The sequence below is a fragment of the Pan paniscus genome, chromosome 2 (genome assembly GCF_029289425.2).
Source record: "Pan paniscus chromosome 2, NHGRI_mPanPan1-v2.0_pri, whole genome shotgun sequence".
In the NCBI taxonomy this organism is placed as follows: Eukaryota; Metazoa; Chordata; class Mammalia; order Primates; family Hominidae; genus Pan; species Pan paniscus.
The window spans coordinates 50,085,001-50,104,292 of record NC_085926.1 but is presented as its reverse complement, the minus strand read 5'-3'; the positions used below and the strand labels follow the sequence as shown (position 1 = coordinate 50,104,292).

The 19,292-nt window shown below is 45.9% G+C and overlaps 1 protein-coding gene across 2 annotated transcripts in view; it reads right to left on the bottom strand.

Moving 5' to 3' along the window:
- Positions 1 to 2,630: 2,630 nt before the first annotated feature.
- The window catches only part of RBM5 (RNA binding motif protein 5), a 30,352-nt gene continuing 13,690 nt past the window's right edge, over positions 2,631 to 19,292 (bottom strand). Inside the window, exons 7-25 of one of the 2 annotated variants that reach the window (XM_003818839.4) lie at positions 18,400 to 18,483; positions 17,259 to 17,319; positions 16,426 to 16,491; positions 15,853 to 16,013; positions 14,716 to 14,813; positions 14,014 to 14,101; positions 13,443 to 13,520; positions 13,286 to 13,358; positions 11,898 to 11,983; positions 11,123 to 11,207; positions 10,816 to 10,907; positions 8,046 to 8,207; positions 7,491 to 7,640; positions 7,339 to 7,410; positions 5,988 to 6,167; positions 5,615 to 5,689; positions 4,424 to 4,521; positions 4,216 to 4,345; positions 2,631 to 3,258 (exon numbers count right to left, since the gene is read on the bottom strand). In XM_003818839.4, coding sequence (XP_003818887.1) covers positions 3,133 to 3,258; positions 4,216 to 4,345; positions 4,424 to 4,521; positions 5,615 to 5,689; positions 5,988 to 6,167; positions 7,339 to 7,410; positions 7,491 to 7,640; positions 8,046 to 8,207; positions 10,816 to 10,907; positions 11,123 to 11,207; positions 11,898 to 11,983; positions 13,286 to 13,358; positions 13,443 to 13,520; positions 14,014 to 14,101; positions 14,716 to 14,813; positions 15,853 to 16,013; positions 16,426 to 16,491; positions 17,259 to 17,319; positions 18,400 to 18,483 — 1,965 coding nt within the window. In that variant the 3' untranslated portion in view covers positions 2,631 to 3,132. The remainder of the gene's footprint in view (positions 3,259 to 4,215; positions 4,346 to 4,423; positions 4,522 to 5,614; positions 5,690 to 5,987; positions 6,168 to 7,338; positions 7,411 to 7,490; positions 7,641 to 8,045; positions 8,208 to 10,815; positions 10,908 to 11,122; positions 11,208 to 11,897; positions 11,984 to 13,285; positions 13,359 to 13,442; positions 13,521 to 14,013; positions 14,102 to 14,715; positions 14,814 to 15,852; positions 16,014 to 16,425; positions 16,492 to 17,258; positions 17,320 to 18,399; positions 18,484 to 19,292) is intronic. The other variant, XM_024928053.4, reaches the window with a different exon arrangement.

Sequence of the window (19,292 nt, the reverse complement as noted above, 5' to 3'; positions counted from 1 at the left end):
CAGCCAGACTATGCATGCCTGGGGAGCTTAGCTCAGGCCGGGATGCTCATCTGGGCTTTGAAACTTGTTTGATGCACAGCCATGACAGCTGCTCCTGGACGGCCCTCAAAGCCTTGCACGTTGTAGCAGCTGTCCCAGCCAAGGGCAGTCTGGACTTGGGAATCCTTGGAGGCTCCTTCTAGTTCAGTAAGAGCACCGTTCAAATTCAAGATTTGGGTTCCCCTGATTGAGAGGATTGCACTACTCTCACAGCACCTCAACATCACACAGGACTAAGAGGAATGGTGGCCCTATGGGCAGCACACAGCACATTTAACCGGGCTTGGGATTGGAGTAAACCCTGATGGGCCAGTCAGGAGGATGCTTGGGATCCCAGTGCTTCCAAACCAGAAGGATCACCCAAATATGGTCTTGCAGGATACCTGGGCCCAAGATAACAGCCTGTCAAACCTCAAGGACTGGGGCCATCAATTTAGATGCAGGGTGAAGGCTGCAGTCACCTGGCTAGGTATGCTGGTAACAGGTGAGGCCAGAGGAGGGAGCCTCCATCTCTGAGGAGCTGGCTCAGACCCTCACATTCACAGGAACCCTCAGCTTCATGTTCATAGGAAAGGCCACGCTGGTGTTGACAACAGATGCCGTGGTCCACAGCACACATGGGAGAGCCTTGAGCAGCTTTGACAGGTAACTCTAAGCACCAGCAGTGTGGGACAGGTTGAGGTGCCCTTCCGGGTGCTGGGAAGTCAATCTGAGGCTGCTAGAGGGCTGGCTCCTATTAATGCCTGGCCATGGCTCCCCTAGGGAAGACGCTTCCACCCAACCTTTGCTGAGCTGGGTGCATATAATTAAGAGCTTCCCAGACCCTATTCTGGGTATGCTCACCTGGAAGAGCTTTCCGGGCCGGATGTCAAAAGGGTCTAATTAGGGTACTCAGGACTGCTGCTCAGGTGCGAGGAACACCAGCATCACCCCTGATGCCGTGAGGGCTCTGGAGGTGAGGCCAGTTTCTTATCCAACTTTTGTAGACCAGATCTGTGACACATTCTCCACCCCAGCTCTGGGCGCTTGGGCCCTCATTTGTGAAGTTCCCAAGCCTTACTCTGCAGAAACCCAGGCTTGGGGCTTCTGCATTTGCGTCCACCTCTCCCTAGCCAGAGCTGTGATTAGGCTCAGCTTCTCCAAGGCACTACCCTACAGGCCAGGGTGAGGACCTCCTGATCATTTTCTATTCCTTAACGCCCTGCCCGAAAAGAGGAAAACGTGACCACCCACAAAAGCAAGTCTAGCTTCAAAAGCAGAGAAAAGGCCACTTTAACTGCATGCCCAATCTGTGGAGCTCAAGCACTCAGTTTGGCCAGATTGGCAATGTGAGCAACCCATCACATCATCTGGTCCCAAGAACAGCCTGAGATCCAGGTATACTTCCTGACCTGGTCAGGCATGGTCTTCTGGGTCAAAATGATGTTCTCTGCCCTGTGGAAGAGTGCTGAGGACGAAATACCCATTCAAAACAGAAAACTCTCCAATGCCCCCAGGACCTCCTTAGCAGCTGAGAAGACGCAGTGAGTGGAGTGCTGCCAGGGGGAGATGACCTCCTCAGTTTCTCCATCGCAGCAGAGGGTGGACCAGGTATCACCTGTATCATGGCCAAAAGCAGGGAGGATCTGCCCTGCAGAGCAGTGACAACTCCACATTCCGGCATGTGTGGAATAAAGTCTGTGGAAACTAGAGAGGCGCAAGCACTCATGGTCACTTTGGTCTTAGCAGAAAAGCTACTAAGTTACCATGATTTCCATGAAGAGTTTTAAAACATGCTAAACTCTTTTTTTTTTTTTTTTTTTGAAACGGAGTTTTGCTCTGGTTGCCCAGGCTAGAGTGCAATGGCGTGACCTCCGGCTCACCGCAAACTCCGCCTCCTGGGTTCAAGCAATTCTCCTGCCTCAGCCTCCCGAGCAGCTGGGATTACAGGCCAACCACACCCAGCTAATTTTGTGTTTTTAGTAGAAACGGGTTTCTCCATGTTGGTCAGGGTGGTCTTGAACTCCCAATGTCAGGTGATCCACCTGCCTCGGCCTCCCAAAGTGCTGGGATTACAGGCGTGAGCCACCACACCCGGCTAAAACATGTTAAACTCTTGAATTTAAAAATCCGAACATGTCAAGACCAGCCTGGGCAACAGAGTGAGGCCCCATCTCTGTAAAAAATTAAAAAATTAGCCTGCATGGTGGTATGTGCTTGTAGTCCCAGCTACTTGGAACACTAAAGTGGGAGAATCGCGTGAGCCCGGGAGGTCGAGGCTGCAGTCTCCCAAGTAGCTGGGATTACAGGCGCACACCACCACGTCTGGCTAATTTTTTTGTATTTTTGGTAGAGACAGGGTTTCACCATGTTGGCCAGACTGGTCTCAAACTCCTGACCTCAGGCAATCCACCTGCCTCGGCCTCCCAAAGTGTTGGGATTACAGGTGTGAGCCACCACGCCTGGTCAACCCTGCCTCAAAATCAATCAATCAATCAATCAGAACATAGTGATGGGGGTAAGAAATAAACTGATTTCATCACCAGGCTTGACTGGCTCAGACATGCTTGACCCACCTACCCACCCAAGAATAAAGAGACACAGGACACTCATTTCTCAAGGTATTTCTTTTGTAAAGGAGCCAGATTTGGCAACTAGACTGAAAATCTTCCAAAATTCTGTACAAATGTGTAATATACAAATATACACAAGGCTTTTGCCAAGAAAAGACATCACAACAAATGACAGAGGTGGCTTTGGTGTCACACACCACCTACAGCATTTCAAACCCCTAGGAATGTGAGGGGCTGATGGACCACAACATAGGCTACACATGTAAACACGCTACATTACACTATGTACACTGGAGTATAAAAAATCCACTGTCCTCTCCGGTCTGTTCACAAGCCCTCTGGCGGGAAGGAAGGCCATTCACCAGGCAACCCACGTTAGGGGAACTTCTTTAAGGTGGGAGGGAGAACCCTGCAGAATGAAGTGGTTCACCCTAAGATCTATTAACAGCACAAGGCATGCCCTTAAAGAGACAGGCGGTAACAGCGAATTCGGGAGATGGACCACTTCTTGTGCTCCTTGTCATCTCTCTCTCTCTCTCTCTCACTCCATCTCAGTGAACCGGGCAAACATGGCTTTCCGGACAGCATCTTTGTAGGAATCGGCGCCCGACAAACCATATGCGCTGCCTTTGGCTCCTAGGCCAGCTCCCTTTAGCCGAACTTGAGCCTGGGAAAGCACAGAGACTGTCAGCTGGGAGGTAGGGTATGGGCTGCTCCACCTCTCACCATGCCCACTCCTTACCCAGCAGGACCACCCACCAGGAGACAGAAGAGAGAAAACTGTATATGAAGACAAGGATTTCTCCAGAAGAGACCAGGAGCAAGTATAAGGACTGGAGGAATAAAATGGGCTATGGAACACAGGCAGATGAAGCAAATCACCCACCCCTCAATGCCTGCTCAGCAAACATCCACACCTAGGAAAGGGCCCCAAAGTATTCCTCTGAAGCGTGGGAAAGGTCTGGTAATTACAGGCACAGATTATACAGGACAGCTCAATGTCAGCAGAACTCACATAAACAGGATGAACATGGTCTACAAGAGTCTGACCTAAGCTGTGCTCCCAGGACAGAGCAGGGGCAATTACGGGTGGAGCTCCTGCCTAGAAGGCCAGTGGGTAGGGGCCTCTGATCCTGGGATATGATGCCTCAATGTGGGCTCTGATCAATTTAAAGATTTCTTATCATGGGTGAAAACCCTACTAAATTTTTTTTTTTTTTTTTTTTTGAGACAGAGTCGCTGTTGCCCAGGCTGGAGTGCAGTGGCATGATCTCGGCTCACTGCAACCTCTTCCTGCCAGGTTCTAGCAATTCTCCTGCCTCAGCTTCCTGACTAGCTGGGATTACAGGCACACGCTGCCACGTCCAGTTAATATTTTGTATTTTAGTAGAGACGGGGTTTCACCGTGTTGCCCAGGCTGGTCTCAAACTTCTGGGCTCAGGTAATCCACCCTCCTCGGCCTCCCAAAGTGCTGGGATTACAGGTGTGAGCTCATGCCTGTAATCTGCCCCTTCATGCTAAGGTAAAGCTGCTCCTGGCTCCCAGGCTCTATGAGTGCTCTGATCTCATCTCTGGAACCAGCCTGTAAGCCTGGCAAACATCAAGACCTGACCCCACTGCTTACCTCAATGGGAGCCGTAATGCCTTGACACTTTCGTCCCAAGCCAGAGCCTTCCCGCCAGCCCATGGCCTGCAGCATCTTGTTGCCAATGTTACTGTGGTCAATGCCATCTTTGGTGGGTTGCTCGTAATTCCTGCCAGTGGCAAACACACAGTTACTTAAAACAGCCAGGGCCCCAGCTTACGAACTGGAAAATGTGCACATCACATACACAGTGCCGGCATCAAACTGCTTCTTGCGCTTGGGCTCTGGAGGTTCTGGAATGCCGTACTTCTCCCGTCTTTCTGCAGCTCGGTCTCGGTATTTCATCTACATGAGAGAAAAAACACTGCTGGAAATGTTCACAGACTTCAACCTGTAACCGTCTAATGCACCTATTCAAAACTATCCCCTCAAGTATTTTTAAATCTGAAGAATGCTTTTTTTAGACTGCTCTGAAATACCAAATTCCCTTGTTCCCATCATCATACCTAGTCATATCTGAAATGTTAAATTTGTAGATATGAATTGTGTGGAACCAGGGGCAGAACTATGTCTCCAACAAGCAGTTTTATTTAATTAGCCACCCTCTGTCAAGCTACTCAACCAGCCCACTGGGCAGTGGGTACAGCTTGCGAAGAGGAAGGCAGAGTTGCCCGTTCTCCTCAGCATTTGGACAGGCATACCTCCAACATTTGGAAAGGCATACCTCCAACATCAAGGAGGCTTCCAGAGACCTGTTCAGCAGTCGCTGGGGAGGTGGAACCATAGATAGTAGGGCAGGAAGGGTGTGGGGAGAAGAAAAGCAAAAGCCTTAACTACAAACACTTCAGAAATATCTCAGGTGGGAGATTTCAAACCCACTTGCTCATTTCTAAACCACAGGCCTCTATTTGCATTTAAATCCCTGCCCACCTGGCCGCCAACCTGCCCCAACCACCAGCACTAACTGCTTGCCCATTATTGTGTCACAGGCTTCTCTCTTGCCTTTGTTCCCAGATCTGCTTGCCATGCCCTGCCCACCCTTCCTTTCATATCACCTGCAATAACCTCACATCCTGCTGTCCCTTGGGATTAATTTGAAGCGCACTTCTTTGCCCATGAAGGCTTCCCTGGCCAGGACAAACTAGACCACTCTCTCCATAACAAAATCCAGCGTATTTAAGCAGCAAGCTCTGGCATTGCTGTGAGAGAGTCTCGGCAGTGTGCTTCTGCCTTGTGCACCCTTATGATGAAGGGACAATGTGAGGCTCACAAGGCACACAGAGGCTGGGTCTAGGCTACATGAACTACAATGGTCAGATGACAAGGGTATGACAAATCCTCCTACCCTGCCCCTGGGATCTGGAACTAAATGCTACAAATAAAAGCTAAAGGCGATTATCCCAATATCCTCTTCCTTGTGGCACAGTTTCCCATTCACCTCTCTCTCCCTTAGCTCCAAGGCTTCCAGCTCCTGCTCGCTCAGCCTGGATCGTCGGTAGATGTCCATGTTTTGCTACACAAAAGATTTGAAAGACACAGTAAGGACTCAGACCATCTTAATTTGAAATGTCCTAACATTAGTAACATCTACTGTACTTTAGGAGCCAAAGCCCAAACAATACACAATCACATAAAAACTATAGTTTGATGTGTGTGGAGCTGCCAGACTCCGTCCACTGTCATCGGGAACAGCTTTCTGTAAGGCCATCATTAGATGGCAGGTATTTTTGGAACCGTCAGGACTGTTAGGGCACTCAAATTGTCTCACTGCCTCCCCTCGCCCCCTCAGATCAGCTCAGAAGCATGGCCACCTTGTGAAGGTCTGAGAGTTGCTGGTGCCTGACTAGGGCATCTTTGTTCGGGAACTGGCGCCGGCAGAGCAGACAGGCCATCTTCTTCCAGTCAGCTAGCTTCTCTTCCTCACTCTCAAGTCTCTCCACCAGCTCCTCCTCATTGTCACTGTCACCACTGTAAGCAGCAACCAGACCCCTCTGGAGACAAAAGGAGGACAGGTCACTGGAAATGTACAATAGGAAGATGGCGGGGGCTATGTACCTGGATAAAGTAATGCCTCATCCGAAATGTTAAATCCCCATTACTGCATGTCACACTTTAGTAATGAATCACATTTTGTCAACTGCGTGGAGCAGTCAGGTCCTTGAGTGCTAGGCCTGACAGCCTCCTGGTACCAACCTTCTTGGAGCCTAAGAAATGGATTCCTGGGTGACTACCTTTTTCTATTTCTTTGGAGAAGGAGTCTCGCTCTGTTGCCCAGGCTGGAGTGCAGTGGCGTAATCTCAGCTCACTGCAACCTCCACCCCCCAGGTTCAAGTGATTCAAGTGTCTCAGCCTCCCAAGTAGCTGGGATTACAGGCGCCTGCCACCACCCCTGGCTAATCTTTTGCATTTTTAGTAGAGATGGGGTTTCACCACATTGGTCAGGCTGATCTCGAACTCCTGACCTCAAATGATCTGCCTGCCTTGGCCTCCCAAAGTGCTGGGATTACAGGTGTGAGCCACTGTGCCAAGACTGTTTTTTTTTTTTTTTTTAAATGAAACAGGGTCTTGCTCACTGCCCAGGCTGGAGTGCAATGGTATGATCCCCAAAAAGTGCAGTGGCTCACTGCAGCCTTGATCTCCTGGGCTCAAGCAATTCTCTTACCTTAGCATCCCAAGTAGCTAGGAGTACAGATGCAAGCCACCACACCCAACTAATTTGTTTCTAATTTTCAGTAGAGACGAAGTCTTGCAATGCTGCCTAGACTGAGTGACTATTTTCAAACCACTGACCACAAATAAAAATCCCAAATACAACATATCAGAATAATGGCCCACCCAGACCAGTATCTATCTAGTAAAACAAGCTTTTTCTTGTCTTAATTTTCTCTTTCCAGACCATTAAAACTCTCCACTCACAGATGCAATGAAACTTAATTAACTGAGCTTAGGAATTGAAGCTTCTTTCATCACTCCATCTCATCTGCTCTCACAGAAAACAAAGCCCCGAACATGGAATCTATGTGCAGAAACTGCTCCAATACCCATCAACAGTGATCACATTCAGTTTTAAGTAGGAATCACATTAGCCAAGATGCAGTTGAGCCTTAAAGTGAGACACAAACCACAGATAGGGTCTTTAAAACACTGGTGGTACTCCCTTACTTTGAGGGGATTCTCCTCATCTCCATTTCGCACCAATTCTGGGATGAGCTGCTGCCTTTCAGCTAAGGCTCCCTGGGAAACAGAGGACAAGCCATGAGACTCAAGTTTTAGGTAAGTTCCCATCATGACGTACTGGCCATTCCTGCTATTACCTTCTTCTCAAAGAGAGCAAAGCCAGCGTCTGCTGCAGCAGATTCTCTCCTTTCTTCTTCCCTCAAGGAATTGACAGGCTGAAAGCTATTTTTAAAGTTTTCTTTCTGCTTATTCAAACTCTTAGCCCAGCGTTCCATGTCTTTGGCAATCTAATGTCAAACAACAAACACCAACAAAAAAATATTTAATCCCCTGTGCCATGAGAATGAGCCATTAAGGATCTTATCTCAACTATATGCCCTGTAACAAACCCCTTTTACTCTTACTTCCACCTACAAATATTTCCATTAGATGTTATCACATATAACCAAAGTCATTCATAAATACTGCTTGAAAAGCTTTGAGATTTCCAGGGCTTTTTTCCCTAAGTACACAGGCTGACAGTCAAGATATGGTAACAATAACAAATTGCAAAATGCTCTAAGAACTTAGTATGAATAAAATGTGGAGCCCAATTTTTAAGAATCCAAATAATACTGACATAAATGCTACAACCCCAAAACTAAGAGTTCAGCCCAATACCTCAATGAAAGAAATATGGGTCATGTTCTAACCTGCTGGGCTGTTTTGCTCTTGGGTTTCTCCTTCTTCTCTTTCCCCTCTTTTGCAGGAGGCAGGCCCGTCTGCTGGTGGGAGCTAGACTCTGCAGCTGGCACGTAGGTCTCTTTTTCCCCATCCCAGTAAAGGTACTGCTGGGTTAAGGAATTATAGTAGTACTAGAAAACAACAAACAAAAAACAATTAATGCAGACTTTCTGCTATGTCAGTCGATTACATATTTTGTCAAAAAAAAGATAAAGTATGTTGTGGACTAGTGATGTTTCCTGCCCAGAAAAGACCCTGGGCACACCTTGGTATAAGTAAAGGTGATGAACCACCTAGCAAAGAGGTGTGACACTGCTAGAGTAAAAATAGAATATGATTTCTTTAAAAAGTTTAGTTCCCAGCCAGGAGCAGTGGCTCATGCCCGTAATCCTAGCACTTTGGGAGGTGGTGGTGGGCAGATCACCCAAGGTCAGGAGTTCAAGACCAGCCTGGCCAACATGGTGATAACTCATCTCTACTAAAAATACAAAAATTAGCTGGGCATGATGGCACACCTGTAATCCCAGCTACTCAGGAGGCTGAGGCAAGAGAACTGCTTGAACCTGGGAGATGGAGGAGGTGGCAGTGAGCCAAGATCACGCCACTGCACTCCAGTCTGGGCAACAGAGTAAGACTCCGTCTCAAAAAAAATGATAATAAAAATTTAAAAAGTCTAGTTCCCATTAATTTAATCCCTGGGCCTACCTAGAGGGCACCCAAAGAGCAATTTGTCTCACTCTGTTCCACAGACTATTTACATAAACCAGGCAGCCAGAACAGGTGGGCGTGTCATGGAGTTCAGACATCTGCCATGACAACAGCTCATCATTGGGCCCATCCACATAGAATCCGTTGGATACCAGGCAACCACACACAGGGTGTAAACACTAGCACAGAGCTGGAAGGAGGTGTTGGTGAAGGGACCCAAGCTCAGCAGGAATTGCAACAGAGGAGAGGTGTCACATATCCTCTCCTCTATTTTCTAGTCGCTCACTCTATCTGCTCAACAGGGACCCAGGAGACAGTGTCTGTCTCTCCTGGGTAAGGTGGCGTGGCTAACAGACACAACTTTTGTTTTTTTTTTTTAGACAGAGTCTCGCTCCGTCACCCAGGCTGGAGTGCAGTGGCGCGACATTCGCTTACTGCAAGCTCCACCTCCCGGGTTCACGCCATTCTCCTGCCTCAGCCTCCCGAGTAGCTGGGACTACAGGCATTTGCCACCACGCTCGGCTAATTTTTTTGTATTTTTTTTTTTTTTTTAGTAGAGACGGGGTTTCACTGTGTTAGCCAGGATGGTCTCAATCTCCTGACCTAGTGATCCTCCCATCTTGGCCTCCCAAAGTGCTGGGATTACAGGCGTGAGCCACTGCGCCCAGCCTACAGACACAACTTCTAAGGCCACCAAAGAGAACTGACGGGGGAAAAAAAAAAAAAAAAAAAGAACTGACAGGGAAATAAATGGCCAGGCTTCACAAACGAGAGAAGTGGATGGAAGAGGTATGCAGAGGCTTGGCCTGCTTAGGCACGTCGCACACAGCTTCACACTTCAATCTCTCAGAAACCACAACCTATCAATGCCAAGTTCCTGTTAAAAATACTTATTACTGTTCTATATATACAGCTCCCGGTCATAAATAGAGTTATTTATGGGGTGTTAAAGTTGTTTTTCCCTTTTAAAAGTTATATATGCCACCAAAAATAAAACATCACTCCATACATCTGCTAAATTCTACCCTCAAGAATACACAGGGAGGCAAAGTAAAGGATGCGGATGCTGGATACAAAAGGTAATCTATTGTCTGACTCCACTTATATGAAATGTCAAGAACAGAGGGCTGGGCACAGTGGCTCATGCCTGTAATCCTGGCACTTTGGAGGCTGAGGCGGGTGGATCACTTAAGGTCAGGAGTTCGAGACCAGCCTGGCAAACAAGGTGAAACCCTGTCTCAACTACAAAAATTAGCTGGGTGTGGTGGGCGCCTGTAATCCCAGCTACCAGCTACTCAGCAGGCTGAGGCAGGAGCATTGCTTGAACCCAGGAGGTGGAGGCTGCAGTGAGCCAAGATCGTGCCACAAAAAAAATAAAAAAAGCAAATCCATAGAGACAGAGAGTAGATTAGTAGTTACTGGAGGAGAGTACAGAATGGGGAGTGACTGTTTAACAGGTACAGGGTTTCTTCTTCGAGTGATGAAAATGTTCTGAGATTAGACAGTGGTAACAGTTACACAACACTGTGAATATATTAAAAGCCACTGATTTGTACACTCTAAAAGGTTAAACAATAGGGAGAAAAGTACAATTTAAAATTTCTAGCTAGGTCTTTCCATAAATTGTAACTTGACAAAATAATCTATGGCAACAGAAATCAAAATAGTGGTTATTGAAGACATAGGTTACTGACCAGCAATGGGCATGAGGATTAGGTGGGCTGGGAATAAGTGGTGGTGTATATACACATGTAATATACAAATGTATAGACATGTATAAACATTCAAAGAATTGCACATTTCTGTTTTGTGTATTTTTCTGTGTGTATATTATAATACCTCAAAACATTTTTTAACCCTACAATTAAAACTTACAATCTCCAAATAAAAATTACATTTTGGTGGCTTTGAAGAAGTTAAAACTAATCTGAGTCATATATTCTTTTGCAGGAAATATTTCATTTTATGCCTCATAAATGCACTAAGCGAAACTACTTCTAGTGAAATTGAGGAGGAAAGCAGCACATTTACTTGCGAGTTGGGGTCATAATAGAGCCCTGTTGTCGGATCATAGTAATATCCTGAAGATTCATCATACTGGTAAGTGGACGTGTCAGGTACTGCTGCAAAAACAAAATCCAGCATACAGTCATTCCAGGTAAGAAATTGGCTTTATTTCAAATTCTAAGCCAGTGAGAAGCAGCAGGCCTAATGTTTCTTCTCTGTCTCACATCCCCAAGTGTCCCTCTGACACCCGCAAAGGGAGAAGAACTCTCATTAAACAAAGACAACAACTAAGACCTTCCAACTGTCAACAGCCCCATGAGGTTTGGCTTACCATATTTGGTACCAGGAACTACACCAGTAGGGGAAGCGGCTGGGGCCTGTGTACTTGTGCTAGTGCTAGGCTGTGCTTCCTCAGTCTGGAAAGAACAGCAGCTTCAATATAATTTCAACTGTAAAGCCTTTTAAGAGAGCTAAATCACTGCAATCATCCAGGAGGAAGGGCTCCCCTGACAGACACACTGTAGCAATAATCTAAGGCAATCCCTCAGCAAAACACATGTTGACAACTTTTTTGCTTTCTTTTTCAAGAGGAGTCTTGCTCTGTTGCCCAAACTGGACTGCAGTGGCGCAATCTTGGCTCACTGCAACCTCCGTCTCCAGGGTTCAAGCAATTCTCCTGCCTCAGCCTCCCGAGTAGCTGGGATTACAGGCATGTGCCACCACGCCCGGCTAATTTTTGTATTTTTAGTAGAGACGGGGTTTCACCGTGTTAGCCAGGATGGTCTTGATCTCCTAACCTCGTGATCCACCCGCCTCGGCCTCCCAAAGTGCTGGGATTACAGGCGCGAGCCACCACACCCGGCCCCGGCGACAACTTTCTAAAGGTCAAGCATGCATAAAGTATAAATACACAGTTGAAATTTTATATTTAAAATATACATGCACATATATATCATAAAATTAATATTTTAAAACAACAGAAAGAAATAAGGTTGAAGTGTGTATTACTCAATCCTGGCTCATACAACAGGAAAGGGTAATACTTGTATAGCAAAACAAAATTTCCCCATCAGCCACGAGTTTTGTATATAGGACAACAGGATTACCGGAGAGCCAGGTGGATTGGAGGTTTGATTATACAGCTGAGGACTCTGGGACACTACAGCCGCTGAGGTGGTGGTCACTGCTGTGCCTGATGATAAACACAAATGTTAGGGAAAGCCAAGGCACTGAACGCCAACCCAAACATCTTTAGTTGTAATGCCCAATCTAGCCTTCTTCTGTCATTGTATATGTCAGTTCTTCATAAGCTAACTCCCACTAAGTACCCTGGAATCTGTGACATTTTCATTTTCTTATAATTCTACTAGATGTGATATACAAAGTTAAGGATTCTGTATCATGGCTAAGAAAAAGAGAAAAGGCCGGGTGCAGTGGCTCAGGCCTGTAATCCCAGCACTTTGGAAGGAAAAGGTGAGCCGCTCACGAGGTCAGGAGATTGAGACCATCCTGGCTAACACGGTGAAACCCCGTCTCTACTAAAAATACAAAAAATTAGCCGGGAGTGGTGGCAGGCACCTGTAGTTCCAGCTACTTGTGAGGCTAAGGCAGGAGAATGGCATGAACCTGGGAGGCGAAGCTCGCAGTGAACCGAGATAACGCCACCGCACTCCAGCCTGGGCAACAGAGCGAGACTCCGTCTCAAAAAAAAAAAAAAAAAGAGAAAAGGAAGAGAAGAAAGGATTTATATTTGCTCTGGGGTTGAGAAAGATTTAACTCACAAGGCTTTTTAAAGCCTGAAACAAAAATTAAAGCCAAGGCTTCTTAGAGTAGCTCTTCTGATTGATGCCTGAGCACCAGTCTCCAGGGCCACATCCTCTCTGCTCACCTGAACTTACATGGGCACTCATGACTCCTAACACAGAGAGGGGAAATACAGAGTTGAATTCCAAGAATTAAACTCATCACAACATGGTCTCTAAGACCTTGTATTAACTCCTGGTGTACACAAATAACCGTATTCTTCCCCAGAACCTTGGGTACATGATGACGGCCCTGAATATGCCCCCTACATTCTTTTTTTTTTCTTTCTGAGACAGAATCTCACTCTGTCGCCCAGGCTGGAGTGCAGTGGCGCAATCTCAGCTCACTGCAATCTCTGCCGCTCGGGTTCAAGCAATTCTCCTGCCTCAGCCTCCTGAGTAGCTGGGATTACAGGCGCCTGCCACCGCACCTGGCTAATTTCTGTAGTTTTAGCTGAGATGGGGTTTCACCATGTTGGCCAGGCCGGTCTTGAACTCCTGACCTCGTGATCCACCTGCCTTGGCCTCCCAAAGTGCTGGGATTACAGGCGTGAGCCACCGTGCCCGGCCATGCCCCCTACAATCTTACAGAGAAATGGACTTGTAGCTTTTGGTCCAGTTAGGACATTTAATCATATTTCTTCAACTGTAAGTGCTTAAACAAAAGGTAAAAGGGAGATGAAGTTTACTACCTGATGCAGATGATGCATCAGATTCCAATCCTCCAGCTTGTTGTTGATAAAACTGCTGATAATCCTGTGAATACTGAAGAAAAGTCCACCATTAAAGCTGCTATTCTCAGACACACTCTGCAAGACTATAAGGTGGAAGCTGCTAAAATCCACCTACCTGAGCATATTGGGCATAGCCATCTTGACCTGGTTGCAGATAACTGTAGTCAACACTGCCTCCTTCACCACTTTGAGACTACAAAACATCAAAATGAGACAAAGACAAACTTAGTAGGCATTAAGGAAAAAAACTTAGAAGTCCCTAAAAATGAGCTCGTGATGCTGGGCGCTGTGGCTCACGGCTGTAATCCCAGCACTTTGGGAGGCTGAGGTGGGTGGATCACCTGAGGTCAGGAGTTCAAGACCAGCCTGGCCAACGTGGTGAAATCCCATCTCTACTAAAATACAAAAATTAGCCGGGCGTGGTGGCAGGTACCTGTAATCCCAGCTACTCAAGAGGCTGAGACAGAAGAACCGCTTGAACCTGGAAGGTGGAGCTTGCAGTGAGCCAAGACTGCACCATTGCACTCCAGCCCGGGTGACGAGAGTGATACTCTGTCTCAAAAAAAAAAAAAAAAAAAAAAGAGAAAAAAAAAGAGCTCATACTGCGAGTACCACAGGAGAGGTCACGTCTGTGAATCTGGGCACCACCACCACACTACCTTGAGCAAAAAGATCCTCGATCTTACCTGGGTGGATGACCACTGAGCAGCAGCAATAGCCGTACTAGCTACAGAGAAGGCGCTGACGCGGTTACCATCTGAGAGGACCAAGTCTCTGAAACCACAAAGATCCAATCATGTGATTCTATCTCAGTATTCCCACAATTAGTGCCCCTATACCACCAACTGATTCACTCCACCCTTTGTCAGTTCTCAAATGCCAGCAAGGGCACATTTCATAGGGGGAGGGCTCTTCATGGGGAAATTCCTCAGTAAGCAAGTGGCCCTGTAGTATCATTGTTCTACCTTGTAACCTGCCATCTAACAAAGAGTTTTTTGAATGTGCAATGATACTAAAAAAAGGGAAATTTACCGTGTTAGAGTTAAGCACTATATACATGAAATTATTAGCACGCTGTTCTGGAAGGAATGGGTTATTTCTGGATGGGTTAGCACTATACTGCTGCAGTTTGCAAAGCATGTGTTCTCAACCCATCTGCCATACTTGCCTTTCTCCTGATCTGAAACCATTTCAGGCAACTTCATCAACTGGTTATACAGGACAGTAGGGAATAATCACTAAAAGACAAACGTGTCCCTCCTGGCCTTGGCAATCAGGGAGGATCACAGTGTCTCAACATACTTGGGGCACAGGCTTGGCGTTCAGTTAGCACACTGTACAAATGTGCATATGCAGTAGTTTGAAATAAGGACAATGAAGCCACTCACTTTCTGGCACTTTTTGCAAAATCAACCCCAATAGTTTTGCCATCAATTTTCAAAGGAGGATGGAGACTCTGTAATATCTGAAGCAGCTGAGAAGCATCCTGAAGGAGAATGTGAAGGAAAAAAACGTGTAATGCAATTAAAAATCTCTCCCTACCATCCACCCCATTCAAAGAAGTAGTTTTCTATTAAAAAATAAAAGGCAATTAATTCCTTATTGTGTTTGCAGATATGAAACCTCAAGAAAGGAATATCTCTCTTTCCTCTAAGATGTGAAGGTTTCCAGTATTACCAAAAGAGCAAATGCTAAACCAATCTAAAACAAAGTACATCTAGCACTTGGGAGGCTGAGGTGAGCAGATCACTTGAAGTCAGGAGTTTGAGACCAGCCTGGCCAACATGGCAAAAACCTGTCTCTACTAAAAATACAAAAATTAGCTGGGTGTGGCTGGGCGCGGTGGCTCACGCCTGTAATCCCAGCACTTTGGGAGGCAGAGGTGGTGATCAAGACCATCCTGGCTAACACAGTGAAACCCCATCTCTACTAAAAATACAAAAGATTAGCTGGGCGTGGTGGTGAGCGCCTGTAATCCCAGATACTCAGGAGGCTGAGGCGGGAGAATGGCGTGAACCCTGGGGAGGTGGAGCTTGCAGTGAGCCGAGATCATGCCACTGCACTCCATCCAGCCTGGGCGACAGAGCGAGACTCCCTCTCAAAAAAAAAAAAAAAAAATAGCTGGGCGTGGTGGCGGGCACCTGTAATCCCAGCTACTCAGGAGGCTGAGGCAGGAGAATCGCTTGAACCCTGGAGGCAGAGGTTGCAGTGATCCGAGATGGTGCCACCGCACTCCAGCCTGGGCGACAGTGAGACTCCATCCCAAAAAAGAAGAACAACAACAAAAAACAGTACCAAGGACTAAACTGTGGCTCAAAAAATTCTGCCAGTTGCCTACAGGTATACACATTATTTTTACTACTTACTGAAGTCATCAGTCCTGTAATTTAGCAGTGCAAAAACTGTCATTAGGGAGCCTTGCATCTTGGGCTTCAGGAGTCTCAGACAGTTTCAAAACTGGATGAACCACATTTGCCTCTTAAAGCTGTTTCTTTTAAAAAGGAAAGAATCGATGAGAACCTCACCATTGCAGAAGACAGCTGCACAAATGCGAAGCCTCTGTTCTGCTGGGTCTGTTTGTCTTTTATGAGGCGGATGTTATTGACTGCTAAAGACGCGTAAGGAGACAGTGCTGTCATGATGGAATCCACCACAGTGTGCGGAGCTATGTTCCGAAGAATGATCGCTAGGGGTAAATGAGACAAATGACATACACATGCATTCCCACCACCAATGTACCAAAGTTTTCCAAGATAGGGTCAAGTACAGACAAATCCATTTGTGACATTCCTAGTGTATTTTCTACCCTGACATGGAGAAGATTCTAAAAATCCAGTCTTTTAAGGGACAACCCGAAGCTGCTGCTGCTCCTTACAAAAGGGTAGGCTACGAACAGAAATTTCCAACTGAGGTCAATTTTTTTTTTTTTTTTTTGAGACGGAGTAGCTGGGATTACAGGTGTGTGCCACCACACCCAGCTAATTTTTTGTATTTTTAGTAGAGACAGGGTTTCACCGTGTTAGCCAGGATGGTCTCCATCTCCTGACAACTGAGGTCAATTTTTAACATGAAGACCAAAAGATCGTGTATGAACTTACTATCACAGTAGTAATCCACAGACTGAACCGACTCTGTGGTTCCAGGAGGCACTTCCTGTTCAGAGTCTAGAAGGGAAAGTGATCCAATTAGAGACAAACAACTAATGTATTTTCACCAAAGAAATACATTAAAATCCCCACAAGTTTTTATTTTAACCACAGAAAACAATCTTTTTTTCTTTTTTAAGCATTTGTGCCTATAGTAAAACCTCATTAATTGTGACATGGTTAACGCAGAATGCAAACTTTGGGCCACAGTGGGACTGAGACTACCCTGCACTAAAGAAAGGCAGATGCAGAATGCAAACCAGGTGAGCAGACTTAATTCTAGAAAACAAAAGAACTTTCTGTGCTCTCACAATCATGAGCAGCATTATCTAACCTAAGGGAAAAGATTTAAAGAAAACAGACAAGTTGTTTAAGCACACTAAAATCTATACTTTTCCTCAGGCTCACAGTTAACAACCCTATTTGTCAGATTTTTGTTTTGTTTTTTTTGAGAGGCAGGGTCTTGTTTGTTGCCCAGGCTGGAGTGCAGTGGTATGACCATAGCTCACTGCAGCCTTCAACTCCTGGACTCAAGCAATCCTCTCACCTAAACCTCCTGAGTAGCTAGGACTACAGGTGTGTGCCACCACACCCAGATAATTTAAAATTTCTTTTTTTGTACAGGCAGGGTCTTGCTATCTCTTGCCAGGCTGGTATTGAACTCCTGTCCTCAAGTGATCTTCCCACCTTGGCCTTGCAAAGTGGTGGGATTACAGTGAGCCACCGCTCCCTGCCCCAGTTAGTAGGTTTTAATGCATATTGCAAACAGCTGAATCCAGTCTTACCAAACTTGTCTGCTCCACATCGGAAGCATTTTAGTCTTTTCCTGAAATTGTTAAGGCAGCACTGAAAAAAAAAGTTTTATCTGTAATTATTTCTCACATTAGGCCAGGCTTTCTAGTAACAATAACAGTGGGGCCACGGGTAGGTCCCAGTAACTAACAGAAAAGCAGAAAGTCTCACGTAGCTGAGACATGGGGACATAACCTAAAAAATTCAGAATGTAACACTGTTAAAATCTCCCAAGAAAAACAAAGTTTGTTGTATGTTGAAGAAGAATCCCATTATTATCAAGCCGAGGAAAGGGCTCAGTTAATTTGAAGACTCTACAGCAAGCCACTGGTGAAATTCTTCCTTGTATCAACAGAGCACTATACATCCCATCCTACATACACAAACACAAGGTAAACTAACCACTGTCTAGTCCCCTACTGGACAGGGGACACAGTTTGAGCACTCTCAAAATATCAATGTCAACATTCAAGTTCAAAATGGTAAACCTTATATAACTTTAGCAGGGTTCTCAACTATTTTGGTTAATACAGTTAAGAGACTACGCCAAAAACTGAGAGCTCTAGAATTCAATAAACAGTAACATGAAACACACCTAAAATCTTAATCACTGGGCTTAGAACCTGCATCCTTTTTGTTGTCCTTTTTTGTTTTTTGAGACAGAGTCTCACTCTGTCACCCAGGCTAGAGTGCAGTGGCGCGATCTTGGCTCATTGCAACCTCTGCCTCCCGTGTTCAAGAGATTTTCCTGCCTCAACCTCCGAGTAGCTGGGATTACAGGCGCGCACCGTGATGCCCGGCTAATTTTTGTATTTTTAGTAGAGACGGGGTTTTGCCATGTTGGCCAGGCTGGTCTCTAACTCCTGGCCTCAAGCTATCAAACCGCCTTGGCCTCCCAAAGTGCTGGGATTACAGGCGTGAGCCACCATGCCCAGCAGAACGTGCATCTTAATAAACGAAACCTCTAGTTCTATCATCTAATACCAGTGTAGGAGGACCCAAGGAAAGTAACAAACCATGAATATTACTGATGATTGAGTAACAATTTCCTTGTTTGGACAGTCAAATAAACAAACAGAAAAAACAGCAATATCCTAAAGGAGTTTTGTCTATTTGGGAAGAACATATGCTTACCTTGTTACAAAGCCAATCTTCAAACTTAGGTCTGGGATTGCTATAATGCATTGCAATGTGCTTTCCTTGAATCACCAACTTTTTCTGTAAGAAAAGAAGTAATTAGTTATTCCCATTGTGAGGAACATGTGTCCATTTTCCCAGGGCAGAGCACACTTCGGAAAAATCAGTGCTCTGGAATTAAATGGACAACATACGGGGAGGACCAACCACCGCCACCTATACTCTGCCCATCCAATCCTTCAGATAGGCAGTAAGAGAATGGGATGCGGAGTAAAGGTAAACGGAGTCAGGGAGTGCTGAGAAAGCTGTCAAACACTAAACGCTGACTTGCACCAGGCCGTGTCTCCAGCGGAGACAGAAGTCCTAACATTCAGCATTGACAGGCTGCCTGAGTGTGACAGTCTACTTCAAAAAGCAGAAGACACAATTCTCTCAGTTCTGAGACTGTCTCTTACTTTTGCCCTTAGCATGGTGTCCTTGGGCTTCGCTTCACCTTTTTCCCCAGTCCCCCATCCTTATGCAAAGTAAAAGCCTTTACATTTCTCCTTCCCCCCCCACCTTCTGCTTCAGGATGTGTCCTTTGGGGGGAAAGGGAGGGGAACTCATTTTTAAAAGGAATTTGGTTACAATTCTTTCTCAAGAGGGACTATTCTGAATGCCACCAACTCTAAAACAACTAAATGAGATTTTTTTTTTCCTGTCAACTGCAACCATGTCATGTCCTAGGTGACAGATGTGTTTTTCACTAAAATGGATGGTACTCTCTTCAAGGTGAGTAACCAGGAGGCCAATGAAGTTTCTTCAGGGGGGTAGGAAAAGCTCATAAATGCACACACCACCTCATCCTTCAAGTCAACCATGTGACTACAAGGACTTAGCTTTAAAAAGTC